This window comes from Gambusia affinis, linkage group LG16 (assembly GCF_019740435.1).
Source record: "Gambusia affinis linkage group LG16, SWU_Gaff_1.0, whole genome shotgun sequence".
Taxonomy (NCBI): Eukaryota; Metazoa; Chordata; class Actinopteri; order Cyprinodontiformes; family Poeciliidae; genus Gambusia; species Gambusia affinis.
The window spans coordinates 17,476,310-17,499,755 of record NC_057883.1 but is presented as its reverse complement, the minus strand read 5'-3'; the positions used below and the strand labels follow the sequence as shown (position 1 = coordinate 17,499,755).

The 23,446-nt window shown below is 37.6% G+C and overlaps 1 protein-coding gene across 1 annotated transcript in view; it reads left to right on the top strand.

Annotated features, from left to right (window-relative positions):
• The window catches only part of LOC122846474 (latent-transforming growth factor beta-binding protein 2-like), a 104,186-nt gene that overhangs the window by 18,295 nt on the left and 62,445 nt on the right, over nt 1-23,446 (top strand). The window contains exons 3-4 of the mRNA XM_044143479.1: nt 2,247-2,517; nt 22,304-22,569. Of these exons, the coding sequence (XP_043999414.1) occupies nt 2,247-2,517; nt 22,304-22,569 (537 nt within the window). The remainder of the gene's footprint in view (nt 1-2,246; nt 2,518-22,303; nt 22,570-23,446) is intronic.

The following is a 23,446-nucleotide window of genomic DNA, read 5'->3' as shown; positions in this document are numbered from 1 at the left end:
GTGAGGCCACATGTCAGGCCTCGAGTCACTGACCTGTCTGCTTTGTTATCAGCACAGGCGACATGTTTGTCTCCTGTCATCACCGGGACTCACAGATGAAAATGGGTCATTGAACACATCACCGACCAGTTCTGGATTGTTTCTCACTTCAGTTCGGACAGTTTTATTGGAGAAATTTGTTCTCACACGTTGTCCCCCTTCACCATAATACCCAAGGAATCTGTGACCTTTTTGATCTAATTCTACATCTAGGACTTGAGGTTGAGCAGACATCGGATCAAGTTGGCAGCGTTTAAACAGCCCATTCTTTAACTAGCTGGGGTATTTTACTTCTTGCCAAAACAAAATACAGGCAATCCGTACTTTATCCCAAAATGGAAAATTCAGATCACTTACCAAGTTGTACAATTCCCAACCACATGTCTCTGAATGTGTAAAATTAATTAAAAAATTGGTTATGTTTCCAAAAGTGTAGTTAAATGTCATACTTATAAAACTTAAATGATGTGAATCATGTTAGCTTATTACATTTCTTTTGTCAAAGGCACATGCGGCACATAGAGGAAGACTTTAATGTAGTCATAGATGGGAAACTTATCTGGCTGTCGTTTGTAGGATCCATATAATAACAAGCGACCAGAGTCTGAGCAGCAATGCAATAACAGGAAGTGTTGAGCAGGTATGGAGTGCTGTTCTCAACCAGTGCAGTCCCTTTTGGCTGCCAGTTCGAGCCGTGGCAGCGATCCTGCCTGCGATCTGTCAGCGTTCACAGCATCTGTGTCAATAGCATTCCATAGCTGTTGACAGAGCGCCGCTGTTTGCTTTAACCACCACAGACCAGTGGCCTAATGTACTGTTTGAGGACAGTGTCGTAAATCCTCAAGTGCTGTACGCTCCAGTCATTGGTGACACTAGGTCAGCTTGTTTGTTTTAAAATGGGTGCCACAGTGTCTTTCCTGATTTAAAGTAAATGGAGTGTAAAGGCAGGCCCCAGTAGAAAGATACTGATTATCTTCCTTTGACTGTGAGGTACGTTGATCACACTGTGTTTGCAGATAGGTGAAAGTATCATACACTAAGCAGAAGCTTTGTCTGAGGTGCTTTATAAAGTATTCATGAAAAATCTTTAGACATTAGGAGTATAGAAAAATTACCATCCTACCAACATATGGCCATTCATTTCCACTAACAGGTTGGTAAAGAATACAGAAATCAGAAAAGCAGGCTAGAGGCTGATGGCAACTCTGGAGGAAATGGAGAAATCTGAAGTTCATGTAAGATAATATTTTGCCATGATAACTATTAGTTGTGCTTTCCACAAATCTGGTTTTTATGGAAAAGATATGTTTTTCTTGTCTGGGCATGAGGAAGCTGGTTAGAGCTGAAGGGGAAAAATGATTGGAGTTAATATTGGAAGATGCCAGAAGAAAATCTGCAAAACTCTTGAGAATTAAACTTCTAGAATAAGGCTACTATTAAATGGTTTAGCTCAAAGCTTATTCGTGTTTTAGGATGGTTCATTGAAAGTCCACGTCCAAAAATCACCTTCTACAAGGTGATTATAACTTGTATAAAGGTGATTATACCTTATACAATATACACGATTCGGGGTTGTTGAATACCAATGCATTCCATGCTTTTCAGAATGTTTTTGTGCATACTTGTGAATCACATTCATTATTCCCCTTTTACTTCACAATTTTGTGCTGTTTTGGATTGGTCCTTCCCATAAAGTCCCATTAAAATTCCGTAGGGTAGTTGGCTATTTTGAGTCTGCCTCCAGCAAACAGCATTACTTTTTTAAACCTATTTATGACCTCTGTATTTTTATGGCCTGTTTTTAAATGGCCATTTATTATAGTGGAAGAACGCGCTTTATTCTTGATTAGAAACAAAGCAGACAGAATAGAACTGCCAGCAGCTTTAAACTAATCCACAAGCTTGTTTTACAGCAGTACCTCCTGCAGAATTAATGTAAGTGATCATTTACATTTAGTCTAAACAAGACTGGTTAAAAACTCAGAACTAATAGAACCAGACAACCCCATCATGCTCTTTACAAAATGGAAAGCATCAAAATGCCTCAAAAGTTAAATAAGAGGCCTTTTTATTAATTTAATTCACTATGAGCCACCGTGCTGAGATCAAGAAAAGCCATTTCTAGTGCTGCTCCTTCATACAAGGGGCCATACGAGCCAATCTGTGCTGCTGAGAACATGATACCCCTCTGTGCGCTCTCTCCCCAGCTGACTGCCAGCCCCCCTGTCAGAATCGCGGCTCCTGCAGCCGACCACATACTTGTGTGTGCCGCTCAGGCTTTCAGGGGCCCCGCTGTGAGGAGGTGGCCCCCGAGCAGGTGTACATTCGTGAGCGGGGCACTCTAAGGCGCATTCAGCCAGGCACCAAACCCTTCCAGAGAGACCCATCACAGAGAAGACCCTCAGAGAGAAAGGCCACAGACACCATCAAGCTCCAGACCCCGCGACCTGTGACCACCAAGCAGCCTGCCCAGACTGTGTAAGTAGCTCCACAAATGTTTCTCGTCATATCCAGAAGGGCTTTCACAGTCATGTCATTATGTTAGTCTATGTAAGTCGATCTAAAGTGTATTTACAGAGTACGTAAAGCTTTCTATTGGTAAATTGCTTTAATTTGCTTCCTAAACATGCTGTATTTGTTAACTCTGCAAGCAAATTCACAGATGGGAGCTATTCCACTGAAATCAACAGATTTTCTTTTAGCTGTTGAAATTGGCTGAACATTTGTGCTTTCATTTGCTCTTAATGAGAGTTTGGATTAGGTCTGATCCAAAAATATGATGAACAATCCATTTCAACCTGCAGTTTCTTTTTATTTTGCATAACATATTCATTTTTATTGCTACCATAACTTTTCATGAAATGCTGTCATGCTGAAAGAAAACATACCATATGAAGCAAAGTTTTTATTAAAAAGTACTGCGGGACACTTAAACTCATGATCTGCTTGTGTTTATTCTTATAAATTATAGATAGACCAATCAGAATTTTTTGGCCCATTTCCATTCCCTGGCTTTGTACAAAATTTGACCATCCATGTATATTTCTGAAATTATTTTAATTTAATCCTGTTCCGCCGTCTGGACCAAAACTCAGTGGAAGAAGAAATGTTGTATTTCAGTGGGACTTTCCTGAGAAAGTTCTTCTCATGGCAGATGATGCATTTTCTTTTCAAAAACTTTCTTACATCATCACTGATACTGAAAACAGCCATTTTTGAATCTTTTTTACTGAATACGGAGGATTCATTGTTTGAAAGATCAAATTCCTGAGTTGCTGTCTGACCGGTCAGAGTCGGACCGATTAGAAACGCCCAGGTTTTCAAGCTGAAAATCATCTGAATCCAGTCACCAACTTGATTCTCTGTGTACATATGTCTTCTTTCAAGACATGGCCTCCAAAAAACTTATGTGGAACATTAATTATTGAAGCAACTAAAAAGCATTAACTAGTCATGTACCCCACAAATCTGATCTGTTTTCTGTATAGAAAACATGCAGGATAATGTACTGCATCATCACCATCATTGTGAAACATTTGAGTGACAGCATCATGCTGTAGGGAGCTCTTCTCCATCTTGGACACTGAGTCTGGACAGGCCTCATGGAGATAAATGGAGGCATATCCTGAAAGAAAATGTCTCGATGTTTGAATGTCATGAATGCATACATTTTCTGATACAATGTAAAATAAAATATTCCACAAAGCAAGTAATCCTTTGCTGCTTAAAAAAAAAAAAAATCATACTTAAAAATCTCTTAGTTTTAATTTTCAGAACATTGGAAAACTTAGTGGCTTTCCAGACAGACATGCTAATCCATGTTGCTTGAGAAAAAAGTCGTTTTGAAATGCATTTGTTTTGGTTTGTGACTGCTTCAGTTTTTCTTAGATTTTTTTGGAGCAATGGTGACTGTTATGTATCCAACTAATAATTGCCCAAACAAAGGTTTCTTTCAGTGTGTTCAGCTTATTCTGCAAAGACTGCTAATCAGACAAACTTAATAGTTTCTTGGCCTGGATGGCTGATTGTTTAAGATTCAGTCTTGTTGGAAATTGCAATTTTGGTTTGATTAATGACTCTGCCATGATCACAACCATATTTCCGATTAAGGAAAAGCAGGGTAAATGATTTTGGGAGTATTTTGATGGAGATTCTTATTGCTTACAAGCCCTGACTTATCTTGTCAAATAGTTCTCTGTTTTGACCTCAGGCACAGTGGTTTTCTAGTTGTTTATGTGCTACAGTTTATTTGGGCACTAAGGTCATAATTTACTGATTTACCAGTTTGTCAGTTTGGTAATTTCTTTTTACCAAACCACAGACACATTTGTAATTATTTCTGACATTTATGGTGATTCTCCTGCTAATTAGCAAAAGTCTTATGTCATTTTGAGCTCTTGCTGATGTTATGGAATGATGATGGCAAAGGCAACCACGTGCTTGTGGTAGCTCAGTGAAACGCAGCGAGATATCTTGGCACCCTCTTCACAAAAACACGTTTTCTACATCCTCCTTTCCTAAACAATTATCTCGAAGTCATAGTAAATCTTCTAATCAATACAAGATCTCTGGAGAGTGCACAGTTGTTATGCATATGTTTTCTTTGTTCTTGACTCACAGGACATATTTGTGTACTGAGTCACGGATCTGGGGTAAATAGAAGTAGACTGGACTGCAGGCATAATGCTCCGAGAAGCAGACAGTGTGCCTGAATCACAAATACCACCACAATGACTCTGTTTGCTGTCATGTTTCTGCTGAAGCTGACTAATCCCATAGTCTGTCCGATTCAGTCTTTCCAGCCAACTGAAGAATAAACTGCAGTAATCAGTGTACTTAATCATTTTCAGGTCTGAGTAAAAACTTCAGCTTAAATTGTCTGCACTTTAACACTAATCTGATATTTATTTGAACACTTGCCCTGCTCTTTCCAGTAAGGTACTGGAGCCCTTGTGAACTACTGTGTTTTTTTTTTGTTTTTTTTCTTTTCACATTCCCTCAGTCCATTAGGATCTTTCAGGGGTGGAACCGTGCTCCCTCGGGGTACACAGCGGATGCAACTCGTGGTTTCAAATATCAGGATGAAGATCCACTGCTTCCAAAGCCTGGAAAGCATGAGCGATGTGAGGTCACGGAGACTAAGAGTCAGAGAGCAAGATCAGTGCCAAGACCTAATAAAGGAGTCTGAATAGGCAATTAGGGAGGCTAGGTGCTCGAGAAAAGATAGATTATATTGCCTTTGCACCCTTCTTTTTTTGAAATCGAGGGGCAAAAGTTACATTATATATTCAGCACCTATTTATTTTCTTTTGTTCCAGAAACATTAAGAGGTACAATTGAAATTGGCTTATTATGTCAGCGGCATTTTCAAACTTACTCAGCTTGCCAAGTGGTATCAGGTAGCTCACAATAAATAGTAGAGGGAAGGAGAAACAAGAAGGAAGACAATAGAATGATGACATGTTTTTTTTATTTTGATTTTTTTGATCTTGTGGATTTGTTCTGCTGTTACACCTGAATTTGCTGTTACACCCAGTGTGAGACACTAAAGGACATTTCTTCTCTTTTCTATTGGAACATTTTGAGAATCTAACCTGAAGAGTGATTAAACTTCTGCTGCTGAATCTTTTCACTCTTATAATATTAGTTTTAATCTTCACTGTGGAGAGAAAGTCAAGTTTTTTTAATCAAGTTTAGAGTTTTTCTTTGTTGATGAAAAGGTTGTTTCAACCATAAGAAAATATTCCAACATCATTTTACTCCAGATGCAGCAAAAAGTAAATGTTAGGCACTTCCCATTAACCAGAGTTTTAATAAATTGGTTCCAAAACCACTAGAAATTTTCCAAATATTCTTATTTCTTTCCCTACAGTGTAGTCCTTTTAGTAAGATGCGAGAGAAATTAGCTGAGCGATTTGAGTTTTCTCTAGTTTAATGAAGCACAGTGTAAAACATATTGCTGCCCCTCCTCCATTTGTGTCTGTACATACAAATCAGCTTCAAGAAATACAATTTCAGCTGTTTGCTAATATTTCCAATCAGAGCTGCACAACCACACAAAATATATATTTTTTCAGTATATGAATCAGAGAAGACTTACTCCAATATTTCCCTTGTTATATTTTAAGTTTAATGTATTTGCACTTTGCATGCAAACTACATATTTGGATAGTTACAAACCTCCTTTGTTGTACATCAGTTTACAAAAAAAGTGGAAAATTTGTAATGATGGAAAAGATAGAAAAACTAAGGAAAATGTGGGTTAGTCATAATCAAGATCATCATCGTGATATTCACCATTATTTTCAAGTTAAATGTTTTTCTAGCATCACGTCACCCTGTTTTTGATGCTGAAAATAAGGAGCAATAATAATTTAAAGCTAAAGAATTGCCACCTAGAACTCTGGTTTAGAACTACAGCTGGCAAGCTATCAGAGGCATTTCTGTTCATGAGCCAACCCAAGCAGAGAGAATGACTGATTAACTAGTTAATATCAGCTTGTAAAACTTGTGTTATTTTGTACAGAGCAGAACAGTAAAAATGGATCATATTCTGTGGACTTGGAAATGACCTCAAAACCTCAATTCTTCAATGAAAAGAAAAGAAAAATCAAAATTCTTTTGAGATTTTAAATCAGTTTCTCCCCTGGCCTCTTTTATGTTTTTGTCAGTGGTTTAAACATGATTGTTCGATCAATGCGGATGGAGCAATCATGATTTACAAACAGAATGATTTATAAAAAAGCTCCAGGCTGGAGTTTCAAAACCCCTACAAGTGAGGAACAAGTACTATGAAATTCTGAGGCATCAACTTTATCTGTTTTTCCAGTGTCATGCGTTGTTTCTGTGATGTCTTTGATGTGATTTAAAAAAATTGTTTTGATGACTAACAGCCATCTTTACATCTGGCCACCAAAGAGCATTTTTGACCTTTGACTTAAACATCTTGTGATTCCTAAAGCTCAGCAATAAAGGGTTTGTGATCCCTGTCAACTCCTGATCCTGTAAAATCCAGTTTGAAGGTCAGGGTAAGTGGTGGATACTCCTGGTTCAGCTGAAACAGTGATAATTCACACAGGATGTACTCACCACCTGAGCCCTTCATATCATCTTCACTCACCCCACTGTTCTCTGACATCAGCTCTCTGCAGGAAACAGAAATGGGCAGAACAGGATGTGTCAGCCTGCTAAGGTCATGTCTGTGGTTTTGCTTACATAACCACTCAGGACGACTGCCAGCTGGTACCTGAATAACAGAGCTGTGCAGGTTTGCTGCTGATAGTTGACATTCACGCCATTACACTAAACTTTGATCATCTTTACTATTTTCAGTGACCACTCTTTGAATACTGTTTATTTTATTTGGGTTGATTCAAACAGTATTATTCAGACAGAGAAGCTTGAAATTGTCCCACATATAAAACACCAATTACTTTCTGTATCAGCATGTTCCAAAATCAGACCAGTGTGTTGGCAGTTGTTTGAAAAGTAGTTCTTTGGACATTTTTAGTGCTACTGCTACATCCGTCACTGCTGGTAGTTAAACAACTGATTGAAACTTAGGGTTACTAAAAGTTCATATGAACATGGGAATCGTGGAAGAAATAAAAACCAGAAAATGATGGCGTGACTTCAGTCCCCCTGATACAACAATTTGCATCGCTATATTTCTCTGGAGTTACAGCCGTTAGTCCTTTGGGGTATGACTCTGTCAGCTTTACTTATCTGTAGACTGAAATTTCTGCCAAAGCAGTTGGCGTGTGATCATAGGGATCAATATTTAAGTCTTCCCACAGATTATTGAACCTATTTACATCTGGGATTTGACTAGACCTTTCTAATTCATGAATAAGGTTTGCTCAGGATTTCTGTCCTTTTGGAAGTGGAACTTCATCTGCAGGTCATAAGGTTTTCTTTCTTAATTTTCCTGTATTTAGCTTTATTAACCTTCTTGGTAACTTTAATCTGCTTCCTTTTCACTGCTGAAGAAAAGTCTGGTTGTGTCTTTTTAATGATTTGCCAGTGGATTCAACATGGGCTGCACTGTCAGCTATGGATCTCTGGCGCTTCTCCAGAATCACACAGGGCTTTTTGGCTCTTGCCTAATGTTCTTCTTGCTCAGTCTTTCAATTTAGGTGGACAGCCAAGTTATAGTTGGTTTGTATTTATACCACAATCTGGCCATTTTCAAAAGATGAGTTGAACAGCGCTTTATGAGATGTCTAAAACATGGGATATTATTTTAAAATCCAAGCCTGCTTTAAACTTCTCCATAACTTCCTCCAGGACCGGTCTGCTTTTTGGTCACTAACGTTCTCGAACGACCCACCAAGCTTCCACAGAACCTTCACTGAGGTTAAATTTCAAGCAGTTGCTTGCACTGGGTACACTTCATAGTTGCTTTGGTCTAGCATACAACATCCCAGTGAAGTACACTAAAGCTCACAGTGGCACTGTTATTAAATCTAAAACATAAAGCTGAATAGGCATAAATTATTTTTCAAACAATAGTAGCAATGTAAAACTAACGCTCTAAATTTGCAGAAATAATGGTTGACATGCTGATTACATCTGTAAAAAAAATACTCCATCAGTTTAACATCCGTGACCAGTTTTATTTGTCTCACTTGCTCTCTCCTAACACTTAATTTTGAGGCCTACTCTTGTCTTTCTACTGAAATTCCACTAAAGTGTCTGTGAACAAACATACCCCAAGAACATGCATCTTCATTAAATGGATGCAGTTTTCAACATTATTTAAATAGGCTTCCTAGTTATTTAAAGTGAACTTTAAATAAGGCAGCTTCTGTTTCATCTGTGAACATGGATGAAACAGAAGTTGTCTTGGCATTATAACCAAAGATGCTTTATATCCAGCTGAGCTGTCTCTCTTGATACATTCCTTATGTCTTTTTCAAACTGTGTGCTGACACATCAGACTGCTGCAGACACGCTGCTGGTGTACAGAGAGGATGTACACACTGATGCGTGCGTTACTCCATAGACTCGGCTTGACTTCAGCTTGTATTTTAAATCAGACATTTCTTGCTTTTGGTGTGAGTTTGCATATCTCTGGACAGTTTGCGTTTGTGCTGATTTCTAGTTTTACTTGTGTTGTTTCACAAGTAAAATTGCTTCATTGTGGGTCATTATGACCCACAATGAAGCACCCACAATAGTAATTACTATTGTAATTACTATTGTAATTACAATAGTAATTACAATTACTATTGTAATTATCCAATAATTACAATAGTTTAGTAATTATTGGATAATTACTAAACTATCCAATAATACCAGCCTGTCAAAAAAAATTTACAGCAGGTTTTACTGAGCCAATTAATAGTTGGGAACACAGACTTTTATTTAGCACATTATATGTTTGGCTGATAGCAGTTAACAAGGTAACTTTCATCTCATCAAGGTCTCAAACTAAATAACGGAGCTTTTAAAGATTCTAATTGCAGGGTCAGTCAAACTGAAAATCATTTGCCAGTTTTTCAACGCATCTCGTATTTTATTGCTCATCCGAAGTGGCGACAACAATGCAAAATGCATGTCAGTGTTCACACAGCGCCATGTTTTCTGCTGGGAACTTTTTCTAAGTCTTGAACAACTATGTCCAAAGTTTGTCACAGAACTCTTGCTTAAACCACAGCCAGACAACTAAAAGCATGCTGAGAAATGGGAATAAAAATTGATTGAGCCTGGCCACACGAAAAAAAACAAAACAAAAACAAAAACACCCAGCTAGAACAACAATACCCACAGTTTTCTCTACATCAACTGTTATGCTTATGTCAGTCCTGCCCCTTTACTGGTGACTAATGCGGCTGGTGGTTCTGCCGCTTGTTGACTCAAGGCTTTGCACATAGCCACCCAGCTGTTTTTCAGAGGAAACTGTGGTCATGGTGGGAGTTCTTCATGTTTATTATGGATCACTAGTCACTTTCAGACAAACCACACCAGCGTCTGCAATGGGCTCAAGTCAAAATGTTTTCCTGCAGATGATCTTTCCACCTGCAGGATTTAGAAGAAGCAGTGATATTACTCCTGGTAGCTTTGATTGATATCAGAAATACATCTTGTTTTCTCTAAAATTAAAACATGGTGCTTGGGAAAGTTTCTTACGGTACCAGCTGGCTGTCTGGTTTTCTGCCTAAAAGTGATGTCCAGAATCATCCCCTTGTTTTGCTGTTTGACTGCTACTTAAACTGAGCAGGTCTTTGTTGATGAAGAGGCTGGTAAAGGGGAAAAGAATAAGGTAATTCCCCAGGGTCTTACAGTACTGCATGCTCTTCTCTGAAGGGCTCTATGCTTTTTATAAACAGTTATAATTAGTATCCTTGCATTGATGGACTGGGAATGAACTGGAACAAGGTCAAGGCCCTAGCTTGGTCGCACTTGAACCAAAGAGCCTTATTTTTATTTATTTATTTTTTGAGCAGCTTCTTTTGTTACATAAACAAGATTGTGGCTGGAAGTTTTGTGTCCTAAATTTGTAGCAGGGGTGTAATCCGGCACCTTTTTACCTTGGGCTTAATATCAAACGTCGTGCTGAGGATTTACAAAAGCTTTCCTGTCCTTAAGTGTTCTGTATGTTGGACAAGAAAAGGAAATGTTGGGCTTAAGTGTATCACATATCTCTGAAAAGTCTGCAGAAAAAGCCAGTCAAGACTCAAAGTTAATTTTATTTTTAGTGTGAGCCTAGATTTACTATAGAGTTTTGAATATCAGCAACGTTAATACTGACTGAGCCTGGTATCCTCTTAAATAGATAGAGCCAAATGAGTCCCATGAGTGTTTGGCTTCCTGCGAGACCATGCGAAACCAAGGAGCACAGACATCTCTGGCCAAAATGTTGGACTTATATGTCTGTCTATTGAAATTTTCAAAAAAGCCTCAGCAAAGTCTGCATCCAAAGCCAAATCCCTCTCACCGCCAGGGATTCTGCAGCTGTTGTACACTCAAAAAACTGCACAATGCCTTTAGACAGTAAGGTAGCTGTCCCAGAATGCACATTGGTTTTAGTGCTAGGGCAGATGGATATGTCATTAATCAAATTCTTGAATGAAGCACGGTGCTGACATGAATCAAAGTATGGCTGTGTGTGGGACCATTTTGTCCATTCTAGTTTTTCATTGCAGGGTTCCCTGTGAGGATGAATTCAGTAGTGAAAAAGGAGTCATCCAACATGCTTAAGGAACACACATAAATAATTTAGTATCTCTTCCACTTTTAGTTTACTTACAATTTTTTATGCTCCTTTTGGGAAATAGATTTTCAGGCCCGATAGCAGGACTTCTTACAAAGCACCATCACAGACATTCACAATATATAATACACCTTAGAGAGCATATTTTGAAAATCTAATTTTTCTTTTTATTCATGCTTGAGTTTGTTGTTTTCTTTAGCTATACCTACTTCTCTAAGTGAAGTAGTCCAATATGCTAAAGAATGGCAGAAGAGAGATCAGTGGGCACAAAAGTTGACCAATAATGTTAACAAACATCAGACTCAGACATCATTACACAACACATTGGGCCCCCAAGCAAAATTCAGAGATTTCAAAGTCTGCAGTTTAATTTTATGATCTGGAAGTGAAGATTTATGGCGAGATATCCAGTGAGAAGGAAATAGATCTAACATACTGGCACCCTAGAAGAATTTAAAAGCTCCGTGGTCTGTTTCAACACAGTAATGAATGACTGCTTTTTTTTTCAAACTCTACTTGAAAAATATTTTCTAGCAGAGTGTATGTTACATATTGTAATTCTGGCATATTTAGTTCATTGAGACAAGATTTGCATCAACCTGCCAACAAGTGTGGCACCAAAATCATCCACTTTATCTTAGCAAAAACAACATTTTAGTTGTGTAAATGTTGAAATTTACAGTTCAGCATTTGCACTTGCATGAAATGAAGGAACATCTCCTTGGTCTTGACTATATTTAACACAAGGTTCACCTTATTCTGAAAGCGACTACAGTAGTGTACTTTGTTCTTACTCCTTATCCTTGCATCAGCCTACTCTATGCCTTCAATCTGAGCCTTATGTTCTTTGTGAAACTCTACTAAAGTTTAAAAATCAGTGCTTTATGCCTCTTCAAAAAAGAAATCCCTCCACCTACTCTCTTGTTGGAAGCTGTTTTTGGCTTGCCGTCAAAGCAGACTGACACATGACGCTGACCAGCAAATAGACATAGCCTAAGTCAGCACTTTGTAATGGCTCTTCCTGCTGACCTATCTTGTGGCATTTCACTAAGTGAATGATCAGAGCAACTACAATAAACTGGAGAATATTAAATGGCCTCTCTGCTAACCACGTCTCCGGCATTTTGAATCAAACCCCTGAACCACAGTCACCACAGTGTGCTGCTTCTATCCAGAATAAGAAATTACCTGTTTTTTTTTCTTTTTTTCACAGTTCTTTTGATAGACTAGAGTGTTTGGGCATATGTTTTGATCATGTTGTGTCTACTAAGCTCCAGGTGGTTAAATTTACTGCAAATCTGTTTTCATGCTGGTGAGGAAAGCAATACCTTCAAAATTAAATGGAACTTTATCTTGTGTTTTGTCTACGTATCACTTTGCCAGATTCAAATAACAGTCATTGGTTAGTACATTTTTAAAGAACGTTCTCTATTTTTCATTTCCATTCACTGTGATTTATTTCATCCATACTTTAGCTGCTACTAGCCAACTCTAAGTAAGACATCCAGACAGGGAGAACATGATTTAGTCCTGTGTATGTCAGTGCGATAAGCCCTTGTACACACCCAGTTTTTCACAAGGGGGAATATTCTGCCAAGACCCACAATTAAACAAGCCGTAATGACTGAAGATTTTATCAAAGGCTTGACCTTAATTGCTCTCTGATGTTTGGCCTTACAAGACCAGATGTACAAAGAAAACCTGTTTTAGTGGAGTCCAGTTTATGTTTAATAACTGCTTCTATGACAAGGAAAGTTTGTTTTATTCCAATTTAACTAATTTGAGAAAAGTGACACTAGGTTTGTATGTTATGTCTTTGATTTCTTCAAGTGGCCAGATTTTTCTGCAAAACAAGCGGTGTGCCAGAGATTACACATTTACAAAAAGTTGTAATTTAGGGTAGGATTTTTATGTGTCAGTGGCTGCTGTGGAGTTATTTTTGAATTTTCAATAAACACAAACTTTACCACTACCATCCTGTTGCATGTTCTTGTTGCCATGAGGAACACACAACAGTATAGCTAAAGTCTCCCTGCCACTGGATATTATAGTTACCGGTGCATGCTCTGGATCAGTCATGGGGGTTTTATTGGCAGAAATGCATGATCTATGGATGTGGTCGTACTGCATAGAGCCAGAGGAATGAAATGACCACTTTGGGATTTGACCACAGGTGGTACAGATGGTTAAGTGCCCTGACTGAGTGAAAAGATTTATATTTTTTTCTTGCTGAGACTTTTTTCACTTACTGAAAACTTCAGTTTCTTTTTCTTTTGGTATAATAGTAAACAGATACCTCAGATCCCAATTTTCTTTCATAAGAATGGCTTTTTCATTAAATAATTTCAAAGGATCCTTCAAAGACCACAGAATTAGCCTATGCAGTTCTAGCAGTAAAAAAAACTTCTAAAATAATCCCTAATTACTTCATAAACAGTTCCCTTTAAATGTTGAGGAATGTGTTGACTCTGAGCATAAATTATTCTATAAATGGGTAACATGTTTGAAACCTTGAATAATAGTAATAAGAGAGTTTTGTGTCTCAGGATAGATTGGTTACATACTTCTCATTTGTCTCTCTGTTGTTGTTTCAAGACTGTGGTAAAACATAAACTGGAATATATTTATCTGTGAATGTGCAATGTGGTTTTGGCTGCATGTTGTGATAACTTCTAATGAAAAAGCCTATGGGTCCCTAAGCAAGTTCTGAGACTCAGAAAATGGCAAGTTCAAGACTAGAAACAGCAAGAGGTTATTCCCAACTGAGTCAAAAACCTGAACAACTAGTCAAGAGTAATATGAGACATGTTCCTACTTACATTATATTGAATACCACTCTATAATTTGGTGTAAAAATCCTACAAGATGTCTATAATTTCCTTTGTAAAAACTGGTTCTGAATCCAAAGTAGGAAATCTTTAAGCAGTTGGACCAGAACCACCAGCAACCAGAGTAAGTAAAGTTAACTAAAACTAACAAAATAATGAAACTTGAAATTGAGAAAACATTTTTGTTAACTGAAATATATAAATATATATTAATATATAATTATAACTTGGAGTTATCATTTGTAACAACAAATGTTTTCTCAATTTTAAACCTGAAATTGAGAAAAAAAATTGTTAACTGAAATAAATACATAATTTCAGGGATTAATGGTAAAAAAAAAAAACTATGACAGAATCTATATAGTGTGTTTATAAATCTAAAACATACTGAAATTATGGAAATTATATCCTTTGTTTTTATGAATTTATTTATTGGCCTTTAAAGTAGAATAGTGAAATAGATTTTTTTCGCCACATACAAGCTGTTTACATCAGCTGACAGCAAATGTTGGTATTTCATGCTCCTCCTGGCAGTACTTCCACAAAATGGTGACAGCAAAAGTTAGAAAAAAATCATTCTGCACATTGAAATGAACCAAAATATTCAACGTTTCAAACATTGAACCATTTCTAACGGTTCAATGAAACCATTGAAAATATTGGTACTAGTACCATTACTACTAATGGTATTAGTACTATTTTAATGGTTCAGTATTACTAATACTACTATTAGTACTAATTAGATACTAATGTTATTAGTTGTAATACTATTTCTTATTCCAACTAAGAAATAGTAATTTGTTAGTTGGAATTTCTATTCCAACTAAGAAAAATTAAACAATATTCAACTAATAATAGCTAATAAAAACTAGCAAACACACTCTAAAACCAAATTAAAACTAGATAAACAAAAAATCACAATGAAATAAAACTAAACTATAATGAAAAACCCCAAAACTAATATAACCCTGGCAGCAACCTGTGGGAACATGTCAGTCCTGTAAAGTCCCTACTCCACGGGTGTGGTTTTTACCGGTTCCACCACAGTCGGCCCCAGCCACATCCATCTCCATTTGGAGATTCTGTGTGGTTCCTCACCCTTTTTTGTGACCACTTCAAGTGTAGTAAAATCCTGGCCAAGCCCTGTATTACGTCCAAGCGTTGTGATTCATAGTAGACTGAATTTGTTGATTGGATGAGGCTGTAATCTTAGCTATTTGAGTCAGCCATGATAACACCCAGACAGAAGATGACATGTATCATAATTTTAGGCTTTAATCTTTAATAATATTTATAATGGCCATATAGCTAAACAAAAAAATAAATATTGCATGCACTTCGGGGTGTAAGGTAATGCTCCCTGAAGCCTCAAGCTGCCTTTGGGATGCATTTATCCATATTACTTCTCAATATAATTATAACCTCAAGATTCTTCGTTATTAAGTGTCGCTACTGCACTCTTACGCCCTGCCCATGTTCCTGCCCATGTTCACTCTCACAATAGTGAAACACTAGTGGCAATTAAACTTCCGCCATAAGCAGAAGTTTCATTTAATTAATGTTGATTTAAAAAATACACAAAACCTCTTTTAATTTCTACTAAAACTGATTTATTTCTCTTTGTGTAGTCACACTGGTACCACCAAGAAGAAAAACAAACAAGGTATAGATACAATATATTTAGTTTTTAGTGGGTGTACTGTCTGGCATGTTTTTACTTTAAAGACTTCACTTTTATTAATGTCTTGGACATCATAGAGATTCATAACACCACTGGACTTTGGAGAGCATAACATGAACAAGAGTCAAGTGTGTATGCATTTGTTAATGCTCTTGAATAACGCCTGTGGGGAAAAGTTTCAACAGTCTGGACTCCCCCTACTTGTCTGCAAACCTTGGAGCTCCATCTGTTGCTGAAACTATTCCAGAGGAATATCTCTCTTGTCATTCTTGAACATAAAATCTTGAGTAATAGATAAACTGCCTCTGTCGATTTCACGTTTCCTGGTTTAAGGTTGTCTATCCTGATAAATACCGCGTTTTTTTTTTTTTTTTGCAAATATGGTTTGTTCTTTTATAATAAACCATCTGGATCAAAATCTCTTAACTGTTGATCTTCCTCTTTGTAGGAAATACCTAAAATCTTTGAAACAGTAAAATATTTTTGCATCCAAAATGCTTTGTGTCCCCCACATGATGGTCCCTCACTGACTACAAAAGTTTGCGTTCCAAATGCATTTGTAAATCTTGACTCTTCATTCTTGCCAGTGTTTGCGCAGTGATTGAGCAGCATAAGGTTTTCATTGTTTCTGCTGCTGTATGCAAAGGATTTTTTTTAGATTTTTACTGTTCGCCGCAGTTATATTGATGATATGCCAATTTAAACAGTCAACTAACATTCTCTTTGAAAGAGAGAAATGTGTGCAATCTTTAATTTGCATTTGGTGTTTGATTGCTATCATTTATGCACCCACAAACAAGACTTAAATTGCTCCTAATGTCTACAAATCCTCTGTAATTTAGAGTTTTGGTTTTATGTTGGAGAGACAATAAAGAAACATTTAAGCATTTTACTAAAAATAAAAAAGTAGGTCTAATGAATCAAAGAGTTAAATGATGGTCATGTTGATTGGTTGTAAACCTTTCAGTGCTTCAAAGTTTTCCATTTGCCATTCTGGAGGTTGTGACCAGTCCAACACAAAGAAAACTGTGATGGATAAAGTGACAAGCTTGGGAGCTATCAAGTGTTAAAGTGCGACGCAGACTGGGATGCTTATGCCAGAAACCTGCCTGCTGTCACAAAGGTTTGTTTAGACAGCTCGTTTGAAGCCACATTGCTCCATCCAGTCACGTCATATTAGTCTATTTTTTGCTTTAGCCACTATAAAGAAACAATCCAAACCTTTGGATGGCTGTTCAAACTTTGCTTTTCTCAAACAAATCCAAATGAAAAATGAGCTCTGTATACCTGGAACTGTGCTGGGCTTTAGGTGCTGAAAGAGCTGGTTAAAAAACATTTAATATCACTGTAATGACCTTTTTTTGTAGGCTTTAAGGTATTCTAAGCCCAGAAGTAGGTTCTCAGCTTGGAATTCATCAAATGTCAAGAGTGCTTTATTTCTTTGGGAGATTTATGCACCCTGAGAATCATAAACGCACCTCAGAGTCAGAACTGTTAGTGAATGAATCAGCTGTGGTCCACACGTCTCTGAGCAATCCTCCACATAAACACTGCTCTGGCCTCGTCATGCAGAGTGGGCGAAGGAGACAGTTTAAGATGTAAACAGTTCCTTAGGATCTGGGTCACTATGTGTGTGTATGCATGTGAGGTTGATCTGATATATCCAGAATTCCCCTGTCTGTCTGAGAAGTACTAGCTTCCCAGTGGAATGCTTACAGGAACACCCCTTAAACGATTGGAGTTGTTGCTTTCCAAGTCTCCACTACAGGGGTTTATTGGTGGTTAAATGAGGGCGCCTTACAAAATTTCACCCCAAACCCCAAAGCTTCAGTGTACACCTGGCATTTTACTTGGCAGTGTAATTCAAAGCTTTTAAGATCAACAGGGTTTATATGCAGCATCAACAGAAATGCAGACATCAGAGGATTTCAATTCCTTTTGACCATCTTCCAGCTTTTTATACTGACTTGTCTTTTTGCACTTCTCATCTGTGTGCTGTTTGTGCTCCTCAAAAGTCCCTCTCTTCAACTCATCTAGATCAACATGATGTGAAGTTGGAACTGCCGTTCATGCTGTCTTGTCAGAATTTTTGGAGAACGAATACTCGTGTGTTGTAATGTAGAAAGGAGTTCAAAGATTGCCAGCTAAATGCAAGGTAAAACTTTAGCAATTCTTGGAAACTTTTTAGAATTTCAGCTTAGTGTCAATTCTTGGCCTTTTTGTGATTGTAATTTTCTGCATTGTGGTGTGATGAGATCTTTTTCCACATGTATATGTGAAATTAACAATATTAATGGCAGTTGTTTTGTGCCAGTAACATGTCTTACTTGGAAGCTTCTATTGCTGCTGCTTTGATCAAACATTTGGCCTGAGATTTATAATAATTTTGATTCTTTTGAAAAAAAAAAAGATTGTGAACATGTAAATGCTCAGTAGGAAGATTTTTTATATGGAACTTGATCTTCCTTATGGAATAAATATACTGCAGTTTTATTTTTTTTCAGTAGGAGTTCTAGGGCCTATGAAAGAAAAACAAGCCCAAGATATCAGAGCCACAAAAATTAATAGTCTCCAGGTGCTTTTTCATATCTCCTTTGTTTTTGTTTGTCCTTGAAAACATCAGCCTTAGTCAAAAGTGACCAAAGCAAACAGTTGCAGTTAAAGCTCACTTGTGTGAGGCAGTTCTTTACTTTTATGTTTGTAATGGTAAGTTGAACAAAACCGGTTGTTTTTGCTCTGGCAAGCCTCCAAAACAATTGATTGGGATATGGATAACATCTGATTGTTGTTATGGAGACTTGGTATCCTCATACATCATTTCTTCTTAGTGGAACGGCAAATGGAAAAGCACCTTGAGAGCTGAGCGCTTTCAGACTAGCCAGCATCTATTAGGAAGCTGATGGAACTGGCCATCAGGTGAGCTCATTATCTGAACTATTTATCAGTGCAACGCTAGTAAAAATGTTGTTAAAGTGTTACTAGAGGAGCATTGTTATGATGACTTCAGAAAGAGACAGAGATTTGAAAGAGACAGAGGCCCAATTTCAAGGTGTTAAATTATGAAGTCATTTTTTTTAAAGTCGTGTTTCGATAGCAATAGCATTTGTAGAGCAACTGAAGGTAAGACAGTTACTTGATTGTGCTGTTTAAGTGTCTGGAAAGTACACGGTACTGGCCCTTTCAGTCATGATTCACTATTTTACGATTCAACCATCAAAAAACACATAAAATACTTGAGTAACTTTTAGTTTAGAGAAATTATCAGTGGCGTCACTGACTTGGCCAAGGGTGATTTTGTTAAAAACAAGTTCTAACATTCAATTTTTTTTTCCAAATTGGAAAAGTGCTCGAGTCAAAGATTGGATTTCTATTAATTTTTTATGATCGATTTAGCTGCTGCAATAAAGGGAGAATGTATTAAAATACATTATTTTGTTCTCCCCTGTCCAAAGGTTGAACGGAGAGATGTGTAGATATAGAAAATAAGCCTGTGTCTCAGCAAGTCTGTCGTTTTCAGCACAGTATCTTCATTTTATTCACCCAGAACATCTAGCTTCAATTAGAGGTACATTCCTGGAGGAAATGGTCCATATTCACAAAATACTAAAGCAAAACTTGTTTTGATGATTAGTTTCTGACTAAATTGTTCCTCTCCTTAAGGTGAACTTTAAATTCTTGCAAAGATAAAAGTAATTATCTACACATTAAAGCCCACAAGAGAAATCTGAAGCCTTTGGGAGTGGCTATTGGAGTTTTATGAGGCTTTCGAGTTTCTCGAGGAAAAGGGAAAATAGGGAAATTGCTTCAAATTAGATCATGCTGCAGGGATCATGTTTGTGGTTGAGCTCATTAGATATGTTCTCACATCTCCCACCCAGTGTTATAAAGCTTGAAATAAATGTGATCACAGCACTAATACTTTCAGCATATGGAAAACTGCAACACCCCACATGTGGGACTCCCCTCTTCCATATATCATCAGTTTTACAACTTCTTTTTAATTGTGTTCAAGCTTGTAGCACATAAGTAAAATCCTTTACTTGACAAAAAATGTGTTTAAAAATCATGAAAGAGTAAACACAAACAATGCAGACGAAAACTCAGAAAGCAGTGTATAACACATTTTTTACGTAAGACAAGAAGGGAAAAAATCTACTCGTTTGTTTTAGAGTTTTAAATAATAAAGAGTTATGTAAAGATTTTTCTATTGAGATTAAAAGCTTTCTTAGAATAATAGCTTGAAAAACTAGCTACATAGCACCCCATGAATCTTACATAATGCTCAGTGGAGTGCAGAGTCTATCTGGAATTCTTCTCTGTACCAAATTGTCATTTGTGATAAAAAAAAGGGATTTGAAACATAACCAGTCCCTGTTTTTGTAATTATTTATAGTAATGTAGTCCTCAAAACATTATTATGATGACGCACTCGATCTGACCAGCCACTTTCAGCTAATGAAATGCAAGTTGAAGGGAAGTTCTAATTTTGACATATAATCACAATGCATCCCCAGTAAAATGGTCTCCTTTATTTGACCCGGACTGAGAGAAAAACAGTTCCAACTGAAGCTAATTACATAAATGTAGAAGAATTTTTTTGATTAAGCCATAATTGATTTATTGTAATCTGCAGACATCAGGAGACGTTTTGTACCAACTGAGGACACAAAAAGTGAAAAACAGAGCACCCAGAAGAGCAGAAGTAGCAATTGAAGGCAGCAAGTCGGAAAGAGCAGAAGCTTCTTAAAGAGACAGAGGCCCAATTTCAAGGCTTTGAAGTCATATTTGATATATACAGCATTTTCATAACAATTGAAGATAACATAGTTACTTGTCTGTCCTATAAAATGGCTCTGTGTGCCTGGAAAATAATATAAAATAACATTTATAGGTTTTAGCGCTTTAAAAAAATGATTATGCCCTTTTAAAAGGGTTTTGCACAACCAATTTGATATTTAAGTGTCTTAGATAATCCTTATGACGACATATGTAGGGGGTCAACATCGTAACCCTACTCCCATTTCCCTGCTTGCCCTCTGATCAAAAGTCTGGGTGGACAATGATGAGATCATGCTGTGAGGAAGTGACTTTGCCATTTGAATTCGTCTGAGTCGGAAGGAGCAACATCTGGCTAAGCCTAGGAAGCGAGGCAGGATGCTAGCAGGCCAGGTGTCAGCATTAGCAATGGAACTGAGCCAACCATAACTTGGATTAGAAACTATATCTGGGTTTGGTATATCTGTGCATCCTTCTACCACCATAACATCAGATCCCCTTGTTTCCTTGTCATTCTAAACGCCTAGGACCCACCCTTTAGACTCAGCATCTGGGTGAGCAGCTGGCAGCTGTGTGTGCTGCCTGGAGTCTTTTGAAATGATGACATGACAAACCATTATCAAATGTTTGCCTCCTTTTCCCCCTTTTCATTTGGTGTCCTGTCCTTATTATCAGCAGGAATGTACTCTGTAAAAAAGAGAGACTTGCACAGGCTTGTGCACAGCTGGGACAGGGTGTGTGTTTGTGTGTGTTTACTTTTGTTTTGTAAAGTGTGTGGGCATGTGGATATTTGTGTCCATTATGCTCATTGCCAGAAAATTGCTTTGTGTCTGTAGTTCAACTGAACATATTCACTGTGTAAATATGTAATTTGTGGCTTCATAACCACATGTAATAAAGTAATGAATAGCTTATATCCTCACTTGGGCTTTGATTACAACTTTAAGTAGCTTGTAAGATCGCAGGCGGGCTTTGTGGACCGGCTCCTCTGATCTGTCCGGCAGGGTTTGTCTTTGTCTCATTCTGTCTGTCAGGGCAGATCACTGTGATCCAGATGTTTTGGCGTGGGCGGAATCCAGCATTCCACATTCAATCCCAAACGCCAGGTAGGCCTGTCTGCCTCCTCCTTTCAGGTCACATGAACGCGATCTTCGAAGTTGTGCAACTGACCCGAAATCAAATGCTCTCTGGGACACAATGGGCCCTTTTCGGGCATGGTTTGACTCAGTTCATCGACCCTTGCTTTAATACTTCCTCCGCTCCAGTGGAAGTTTTAGGACGTTCCTCTTAAGGTGGCCACAGGAGTTCCTAATCTAGACAAGCATGCCCTGGGGGTGATGGAAAGATCTAATCCAGACACCTTTGTAGATGCACAAGTACATACACAGACAAAATGGGAATAGTAATTCTTTTCCCTTTTGGCTGCCTGATATGGTGTACTATCTAGTCTTGCGAAATGTTGTTACTGTCTAGCTGAGTCTCAGTGATTGGTGGGGCTCTTTGCAGCAGATGTCCTGTGAGCTTAAAGAATTTTATGGTGTTATTAAGTTAATTAAAATAAAAGAGCCTTAAATTTGTTTTACTACATCTATAAAATCAGTTTGACAAAGCTATGACCTATACAGCGTCTCCTAAGAGTTCCTTTAATTTGATTTCACAGTGATCAACATCCAATACGTTGTGATGGGTGTGTCTTCTTTCACTGTGTTTATTTGTTGGAAGTTAATCAGAGTTTTTTTTCTGTTTTCATTATGTGATCTACAGAACCCAAGCAAGACGAGGACCTGCATACTCCTCGCCTCAGCAGATTGGGACTTCCCGTACCGTGAAGCGTTATCCATCGTCCTCTGAGCCCATAACCTCTAATGCCCTGCCCAATGGCAACAGTTTTGCAAACGGCCACGGCAGTGAGAACAGAAACTGGTACTCCCACAGGAACAGACAAGGCAACACCCCATCCCTTAACGGTCAAAGGTCTCCTAGTGATAGCCATTTGCAGGGACAGTTCAACAATGTGTTGCATCCAGCAGGTAAGACAAGAAATTAATCATTTCTACACCATTTCTGTTCTTAGAATATTTCTTTTTAGTCTTCTTATTTTACCGGTCCATTAATTGTCAGAAAAAGAAGCAACATCATAATGTATGTGTAAGACACAGGGGAGATGTTTTAGAAGAAAAACTAAAAGATTACAGAATCAACATTTTAAACTGTCTATTGCAGCTCATGTTTCTATTAGGGTGATTAGAGCTGTTTGCATTAATAGAACAGCAGCCTCAATTGTATTCCCTTGATAGTGGAGATTCTTACCTTAACTGTGACATTTGCAAAAGCTTTCAATCATTTCCAAATTCATCAGAATTTGGAAATGATTTATCCTTTGGATAAATCATTTCCAAAGCTCCAAAGGATAAATTAGAGCAATTTTCCTGAAATATGTTCAGCCTTCCTGTTATCTATTAAGAATATAACTCTGTCTTGCTGCCTAAACATCTAGACATCTCACAGAAAGAGCTTTTTAAAAATGCTTCATCTGATTTCATTTTAGATATCTTACTTAAAATAGTCTTCATCACTCAGCTACAGATTCCTCAAGGAAAAGTGTTACTGTCAACCGGGCAGCTCTTAATAGATTTGATTTTCTAAGTTTCCAACAGGCTAGCAAATAGTTGAGCTAAAAATCATCTTATTCTAGTCTCCAGGCAACTTTTATAAGACAAACACTCTCATAAACTGGAATACAGTACACCGTATCAGCCACAGAGGCTAATGCCACAAGCCCATTAGCCTCTGTGGTCTGCAGGACTCAGGCAGATGTTTTATATCATTGCTGCATTCATTGTATATCTTTGCACTAACCTCTCTGTAATAACAAGCAATGATCTCTAGTGCTTCTTCTTGCAGCAG